Consider the following 9,147-nt stretch of genomic DNA (forward strand, 5'->3'; position numbering starts at 1 on the left):
GGGCTATTATTACCTCTATTCAGAGGACTTTGTGCCAGATAAGTAATTGGCTTCATGCTGATGTCCTCCTGTGATGGTTGTTTAAGCTGGAATTCCCAGGTTAAACAGCTGGTTTTCAAAATATGTTTTAAACAGTGTGGTTGAATCTTTGACATTAGCCTACCGCGTTGAACTCTAGAGTTTGTATATCATAGCACAGGTAGATTGTTTTGTAGCAAAGCCTTGTTAGTGTTGTGATTAAGGATTGAGACCTATTTAAGGGGTTAACTGCTGGAGGCATTATCATAAAATGGTTGTTTTGTCACGTTGATACTGAAGCAGAGCTTCAGCACTGGAGGAAGATCTCTCTAGAAACATTTGTCTCATTGAGGAAGCAGACCAAATCAAAGGCTGTGACTGATGGCAAGAACTCTCACTCTGGCTCTCATAAGACTAGTCTGCCTGGCAACACGTAAAACCCAGATTCAATCACAAATATCGCCCCTTCCCCTCCTCCTTCTCTTCTCTTCTCCTCCCTCCTCCTCCCCCTCTTTCAGCGATCGATACTGTATATTTTCCACAGCCTCCAAACAAAGCGGGCCTTCTCTCGGCCTCTCGGGACAAATTGAGCGCTTCGGCGGTCTCTTGTGTGCGTATCCTGATCAATGGAGGGTGTTCTGCCTGGGGGTGGGTTCTGAAGAGCCGGGAGTACCTGCATCCACACAGTCCGATAGGCTGAGACCTGGACCCTCCTCATTACCACCTGGTGCTTCCAGACCCTTCTTCCACCGGCTGACCGGCAACACGCCACTGGAATCACAGAGTGGATCCTTTATAATGCGTGGAATCGGTGTCAGCCAGTTGAACCTCTCTCTCTACCGTTCTCTGTCTCTCTGCCTGTAGTCACCTGAGCCTCTCTCTATCACTTTCACCCAGCGAGGACTGGACTACTATTGTAATCCCTGTTTAACCAAGAGAGGAAAAAAACCACTTGATGAGAAAAGTGGAGCCCAGACGATGGCAGTGTTGAGCCCCGTACGTACGCCCGTGTGCTATTTTTGTTGTTGTTGTGTACCGTGTGTCTGATGGAGACGTCCACGCACCAGGAAGAAGAACATCTGTTAGGGATGACAAAAAACACAAAGAGTCGTCGGTGGGGGGGAAACCGATGGAGCGGCATTCGGCCCAGAGCTGCAGTTTCTGCGAGAGCCTAATTAAAGCAGCAGCTCCTATTCATATCCCGGCCTTTAATTGGTGTTTACGAAGATTCTGTTCGTGGGCTAGGAATGCCCCTGTGCATGGTCGCCTCTCTCTCTCTCCCTGACACCCCACAGAGCTGGATTGTGAAGCAATGTTGTTCTCTTCCAAATGAATGGGAAATCATTAACGCTCAGCTGTCTGGGTCTGTGCCAAGCCACCTCACCAAGTAGGACCGCATTTGCATATTTTGGTTTAATTGGAGGCGGACCATGCGTTTTTTTTTTTCAACACCGTCCGTAGGTTTGGTGAATCTGGGATTGTTCAGGGATGAAGTGAGTGTCGTGATGCAATCGAGAATGTAGTCATGTTACGACAGCTTGAGACTTGCCATCATTCCTATCCCGAGGTGGGAATAAACAGCGATCCATCCCCAGACCTTCTGATGCCGTGCTTTCACTAAAGGGAGTCCTTCACCACCCCCTTTCAGGATTGTGGAACACACACAGAGGGAGAGCCGGCCAAATGATTTACTGCATGGTGTCAGTGTGACATCACAATGCTCCAAACGTGAGGGGATTTGTAGGGCAATAGGGGTTATGCGGAGCGCCCAGCGTTCGAACCGGAAAACAGATGTAATCGTTTCCGCTTCTCACTTCTGTACACATCTGCAGCGCTTGGTGATGCAAAGAACTTATATTGACAGAGAAGTTCAAGCATTTTATACATTATATTACTCTCTACATTAGGCTAAGTGTGACAGGTAAGAATAAAGTGATGAGTTTATATAACGTTATAATAGCCTAACGTTAGACTGTTTCCCAGGAGGTAACGTTAACGCTAGCTCTACAGTACACATTACAACGTTAGCCTACAGTACATACACAAATAAGTTATCAATGAAATATATGAATTCAGCAAATTAATTTAAGAAGCTAATTTTAATTTACTGTCATATCCATATAAATCATTATTCTGGTTTCTATGGCTAGGACCTGCAGTTCCTAGAAGGAATTAAGTTCACTAGCCTACTACTAGACAAAAAAAACGTTAAAGTTAGCAGGTGCATAAGATTACGCTACCGACAAAATTTACCTGTCAGGGTCTTTGGGAAAGCGATGAAAGGCATAAATACTGTCACATGGTAGTTGTTGCAGTTGATTGCCGAACACTGCGTTCTTTGAGTCCACTTGGACTTCGTTGTCATATTGTGTCTCTTTCTGTGTAACTGTTATAACTAGCTAGTATGTAACTTTGTTACTATTAGTCCAGGCAAAGTAGCGTTTTACAACAGACTAATTGTAAAACTTTTTTTTTTGCAGCTTAGACCATTTCTATGAGGTGTCCAGAACAACATACTAAAAGTCCTAAGAAATCCTAGTTGAGGAAATATGTTAAATTCTCATCAATCTGAGATGTGTGCCAATAAGGCCAGGCAACATTACACCCTCCTATCCTCCTTTTACACAATGAAACTACCCATGACAAGTACAAAATTTTGTATTACAAGTTTCTTTAAAAATGAATGTTAATATGCAAATGAGCTATACACTAATCGAATATGCCCAAAATACACCCAAATAGACTTATTTTTTTTCCTTTACTCCTACCACAATAAAACTTAACATAGTAAAAGTATAAATGAAAAGTTACTTTTTATTACAAGTTTCTTTTGAAAGTAATTTGAATATGCACATGAGCTCCACACTTATTGAATATGCTCTAATTTGAATAGGCAGAAACACCATTCATATGACAAATACATCGGCCCAATCTTCATCCAATCATCCTTCTGCTAATGACCTGATGGTCATTATTGGCATAAATCTCCCATCCAAAGCATGCCACCCCCAGTCTTTTGGTCCATACGTTCACTTCCCCCTTTCCGCTCCATCATTTGGCAAAAGACCCAAAGACTATGGAACTTTGCAGCTGTTGACGTTGGAGGGATAGTTACATTTATGCATTTAGCAGACGCTTTTATCCAAAGCGACTTCCAAGAGAGAGCTTTACAAAAGTGCATAGGTCACTGATCATAACAACGAGATAGCCCCAAACATTGCTGGTAGCCAAAACATGAAGCATACATTGTGAAAAACCAAATAAGTCCCAAAGAGAAGTACCATAAGAGTATGTTTAGACAAGTTACAATTAAACAACATGAACTTCAGAAGTGCAAGTATGTACCTGTAGAAAAAGCAAGCAACAATAATATAATTCACAGCGAGTACAATAACTTTAAGTCAGTTACAACTAACCAACAAGAGCAACAAGTCTCTCAATAAGAGTCATTGTGATCCTGGAGGAAACTAACATCAGGTCCAGCCAATCATTCCTAAGTACCGGAACAAGTGCGTCTTGAGCCTTTTCTTGAACGTGGGGAGACAGTCAGTGTCTCTGATGGAGGTGGGGAATTGATTCCACCATTGGGGGGCCAGACAGGAGAAGAGCTTGTGTTGGGACCGGGCGCTCTTGAGCAGTGGGACCACCAGACGGTTGTCAGAAGAAGACCGTAGTTGGCGGGTGGGGGTGTAAGGCTGGAGGAGAGACTTGATGTAGTCGGGTGCAGTCCCATTTACCGCTCGGAAAATAAACTGAGTAATAAGCTTCTGACCTTAAATCACAATACTTTCTTTTAGCAATGTACAATTTTTATTGCTGCATACATAGCCTAACTCTTACATACATATACAGTACATTTGCCTCAACCCTTACTGCAGTTCTGGGCTTGTGCTATTGTTGTTCAGTTTCTGTGCAGGCATGAACAGGGGGGACAACCTGGATATTGAGCTCTGAGTAATGAACTGTCTGAAAGAGCAGTGCAGCAGTGTCATTGCACACTGCTGTGCCAGCTTTGCACGAACACTGACTGGAGGTCATGACGACAGGTTCTGAATCACGTAGCACTATCTGTGTAAAATACACAAAGAGACAATTAGACAAACATTGATACTGATGTATCCTTTGAATAGTTTTTGAAGTGAATTTTGCTACTATTCAGATACCGCTGAATTAAGAATTGGCCTAGTAAAGTTGCTGGGGTAAGTTTGTTGACAAGGGGTTTCCTACAAGTCTATTACAATACGAGGTGAGGTATACCATACCAAATATGTTGCAATAGAAAGATTTACTGTCAATCAACTTTGCCCCAATTACCTTACTTCTTCACTAACAGGTAGACTATAGCCATTTATCAAGTGTCTCAGGAGAATGTTTACATAGTCGAGAACATGCTCATGGTCAAATGAAAGCAGTTAATGTAAGTAATGTAAATATTTTCGTTCTGAGAGGCTTGATGAACGCATGCTATGCTGCAGTCATTGAACTGGAACAGACTGCAAAATTGAACAGAATACCCAAACCCATCCCTAAACATTAGCCTACTCAACTGTGTGGTTTTTCATTCTTCTGCATGGACCTGTGACAAGCTGCTCTGACACTGATAGTACCGGTCAACCTGTCTTTGTTTGAAACTGGTCGACAAGAAGATACAGCATTCATCCATTCAGTACTTTTATAATTATTCTAACAATATTTTAGAAATCTGAAACACCTGCCAGAACAGCAGTCTATTAGACCTACAGTCGACACATTAGACCTACAGTCAGATGGATTACATAACGGTTGACCAGCATAAACACACAGGACATCGTAGTAATTATACTGTTGGTACTATAACCCCATCGCTACAATGCAGTCTTCGTTTGACTGTTTTAATCGTCTGCGAGCAAAAATAAAAGACTAAACTACTGATAGCATACAAGTCTAAGTTAGCTAACACTATCGCTATATCCGATGCCATTAGCAAAAGCTACACATAATTATGAATAAATGAGTAGGCGTAAAACTTAAATACCTTGTCTAACAGAGTACTCGGGGCTCTGGACGTCCGTTTGGCAATACGGTGTACATCGGAAATTGTAATTAAGGGTAACGTTAGCTCCTGTAAACACCGAAGGTGGCCATTATTACGCTGTGTTTACATCAGTAGCGGACGGCCGGAAGTAGTTACATCTGTTTTGTAGAACCCGGAAGAATGTTGCCCATAACCCCTATTCTACACCTGGACATATAAACTGTGTGCATGGTCAAACAATCTACCCATTGAACATACAGACTCATGTATAACCCAGTCGTTCATCTTTTTGCCCAATATATCCCTGAGCTTCCAATATATCGAAATGACATAGGCTACTGAACCTGTGGTAATCTGTGTAACCATATTGTAGTTCACATAATATGCTTGGCGTGTGATATTATCAAAGGTCACCTGTATGATTGAGTCCAACTAATCTGACCTGTCCTTTGACCTGATGTAAACCTGCCAGGGTAACCATGGTCACCAGGGGTTAACGGTCACGGCCGAGCCCGCCTCCCACCATCCTCCCCCCCCCCCTCATCAATCTGGAGTAGATGGAGTCGCAACTGAGATCCATCACAGGGCCTCGCTCCCTTCCTCCCCTCTACGGCTCTATTCTCTGAGAAGGCACAGGCCACACCTCCTCTACTGTGTGTGTGTGTGTGTGTCACAGTATGTAGCAACATACTCCCACCTCCAGAGCTCGCTCTACCTGGCCGAGGGATGAGGGGAACGGGGGAGGGGGAGCTTTCCATGGAAATTTCCAGAAGTCCTGATTTGTCGCCATTGGCGCTGCTGATGTCATCTATCGCCTCCCACCAGGCTTGGGAGATAGAGGCGACACACACACACACAGTACGTCACACACACCTGCAGCCCCCAGCAGGAGGAAGAAAAGCGCACGTAACTCACATGCAAGCCAGGGCAAGCCTTGAAGGCTGAGCCATGTTTCAGGTTGTGTGGGTGCCCCCCCCCCCCCACTACAAAAAAAATGATTTCTTTAACCTAGTGTCGCTTGAGCTGCCACACTTCATGAATCTCCTCTTTGTGGGCTAGATGGAGGGCCCTAATGTAGGAGCTGGGGTCCAGATCAGAGTGTCTGTTCTGGCCTGCTGTGAGCACAGGTGTTCATCTCGTCGACCACTGTTCTTTCTGGTTAGCTGGAGCCCATGGGTTCATTGGAGTGGCGTGGCTGTTGAGTGGGCACAGGGGGAGGTGTGTGTGTGGGGGGGGGGAGGGATTGCTCAGAACTATACACCCTCTCCTACACATTGGTATAGATGCAGTAATTATGATGTGTGTTCTACAACATGGCACATATGCGTTTTTGACTGTATGCAAAACGAAGGTACGACCCATTTTAGGATGACTCGATTCGAGTATGTCGCGTCGTCGTGATCCACTGTGTTCAAAACCGACTGCTTCCTCCTTGGCAGGAGTTGTGGTGTTTAGCTTTTCCTCAGCCTGCCATCTCCCCCAGCGGAGTTGTGCCCTTAACAGCAACGACAGCTCAATAAGGGATAGCTTTTTGGAAACATTGCAAAGTGCCGAAGCCCAGCCTTTATCTTTTTGTGCCTGGCCTTTCATGTAGAACTAATCAATATTGACCCTGGGAAAACACCTAGGGAGGGGGAGGGGAGTGAGTGAAGGGAGGTAGGGGGGGGGAAGGGGAGGAGGGGGAGGGACCCTTCGCAACACTCTGTCTGTTCTTGTCAAGAGAACGAGGAAGAGAATGGATGGGCGAGGGTAGGAGCGGTAAAGTCAGCTGCTTCCTCATCCTTCAGAGGCGGTTGGTCTTGTTTCCACGTGTCAGGTGCCAGGACGCCTTCATCCTGTCATCATCCACTCCAGTTCCCAGCACCCCTCTCTGTCTCCCCCGGCACCGCTTCCTAGTTTAATTCGATTTTTATTTTGTATTTAACCAGGAAGGTCCCATTGAGATTAAACATCTATTTTTCAAGGAAACACCTGGCCAAGACAGGCAGCAACATAAAAACAGATAGTTACAGACAGAAGAACACAGAAATTAGACAAGTAAAAAAAAAAAAAAAAAATTGAGTCAGTTACATAACCTGGTTAATTGAAAAACATTGACATTTTTGGGAACCTGCCACCATTTCTTTCATTTTAGATTTAAAAGCAGTAAGTGGTATCAGTTGTCTGAGTCTTACATCATTCTGCAACACATTCCATGATAAGGGTGCCCAATACATAAAATCCCTTTTTCCAATTCCCATCCTGAGAATAGAGCGTGAGTCTGTGTAAGACTACCTGCTGTAGGTGTGTCAGCACGTCTCTGACTAGGCCTGCTCTACACGAGCACCATCAGACTGCTCTACACGAGCACCATTGGAGTGCTCTACACGAGCACCATCAGACTGCTCTACACGAGCACCATCAGACTGCTCTACACGAGCACCATCAGACTGCTCTACACGAGCACCATCAGACTGCTCTACACGAGCACCATCAGACTGCTCTACACGAGCACCATCAGACTGAACGGTGGCAGAAGGGGCATCTCACCTGATATTACAATTCTGGACAAATGGTCCCAATTCTTCTTGATATGTTTCAACTCACAAGAGAGAACTGTACTAACTGGGATGACTGTATTCTCTCTCGTGCGCGCGTGTGTGTGTGTGTCTGTGTGTGTGCGCAGATGGAGGAGGGTAGCCGCAGCGTGCCCCTGGGCACTCTCATAGCCCTGATGGTGGAAGAGGGGGAGGACTGGAAGCAGGTGGACATCCCCCCCCCACAGGCAGCCGCCCCCGCGCCTCCCCCTGCCCCCGCTGCGGCCCCCGCCGCTCCGCCCCCCCCTCCTCCCAAACCAGCCGCCACAGGACCGTGAGTACCCCCGCCTGTTTCCTCACCTCCTCATTCCCTTCCTTCCTTTCCTCTCCTCTCTCCCTCTCAGTCAGTCACGTTCCGTGACGCTCGACCCCGGAGTTTTTGGTATGTGGTTTAATAGCAGCGGACCTCCACTGTTCTCTGCCCTCATATATGGTTCCACCTGCCCAGTCAGCATATTCCACATCATCACAACATCCGCCCCATGACTATTGACATCATCAACACTCCTCTGGAGCAGAGGGGCATGTGCAAAACACATGAGGAGCAGGTCCTATCTGTTTTGTCCTAACACGTTTTTTCTTTTGGTTCATTTTTTTGTCGTTCCAATCCATGTTTCATGATGTGTTCGCCGGGCCGGCCTGGAAAGGGTCAGAGGGGTGGGAGGTCGTGGGCGCTCATGCTCTTGCTGGGGGGGTTATTAAACCGGACAGGGAATTGACACTTAAAAGGCACTCTACTCCTTTAAGTGTCTGTTAATTTGACCCGCAGCACTCATTATCTTGTCGTTCGAAATTGGAGAGGGGGAAAGAGCTGTGTGGTGGCATCGTGGGTTCGCAGGGAAGGGGACAGACTTGGAGTGGGTGTTGATGCCTGAAGACTGTTAAGACTTGTCTTTTAGATCACCGACCAGCTGCTGTGCGGATTGCATTTTGGCTGTCCCGCTGCGTGCTAGTCATCTTTACCTAAGCTTAGGTCTGACATTAATGCTAGACCGGGCCTGCATGACAGGGTTGGGCTGACCGGGCCTGCATGACAGGGTTGGGCTGACCGGGCCTGCATGACAGGGTTGGGCTCTGTTTGAATTTGCATGGAGGTACAAGGAGATTTTCTTTGTTGATGGTTCTGTGTAACTCCCTCTCTTCTTCCCTCCCCCCTCCCCTCCTCCTCCCTCTGTGCAGGTTGCGTTTGAGTCCAGCAGCAAGGCACATCCTGGACACACACGGCCTGGACCCCCTGCTAGCCACACGCACCGGGCCCAGGGGCCTCATCACCAAGGAGTGAGTAGGGAGCGGGCAAGGATGGAGGAGGGGAGGGAAGAAGGCAAGAGGGGTAGGAGATGGCCGTTTTGGGGGAGCAGGCAGAGGTAAAGGGGGGGGGCTGACATGAATGAAAGAAGAAGAGAGAGTCAGTGAGTGAGGCAGTGGCGGGGCTGGGTGAGAGACAGGCAGAGAGAGAGAGAGTGAGAGAGAGAGGAGACCAAGGAATGATAGAGAGATACCAGGTGATTTAACCCTGTTATGTAGGTGTTGTCACACCCA

At 46.5% G+C, this 9,147-nt stretch overlaps 1 protein-coding gene across 1 annotated transcript in view; it reads left to right on the forward strand.

The window, feature by feature from the left end:
* The window catches only part of LOC134021305 (pyruvate dehydrogenase protein X component-like), a 19,412-nt gene extending 10,522 nt beyond the window's left edge, over window positions 1-8,890 (forward strand). The window contains exons 4-6 of the mRNA XM_062461988.1: window positions 7,698-7,882; window positions 8,057-8,170; window positions 8,788-8,890. Coding sequence (XP_062317972.1) covers window positions 7,698-7,882; window positions 8,057-8,170; window positions 8,788-8,890 — 402 coding nt within the window. The remainder of the gene's footprint in view (window positions 1-7,697; window positions 7,883-8,056; window positions 8,171-8,787) is intronic.
* The last annotated feature ends 257 nt before the right edge of the window (window positions 8,891-9,147 follow it).

This window comes from Osmerus eperlanus, chromosome 5, assembly GCF_963692335.1.
Source record: "Osmerus eperlanus chromosome 5, fOsmEpe2.1, whole genome shotgun sequence".
Taxonomy (NCBI): Eukaryota; Metazoa; Chordata; class Actinopteri; order Osmeriformes; family Osmeridae; genus Osmerus; species Osmerus eperlanus.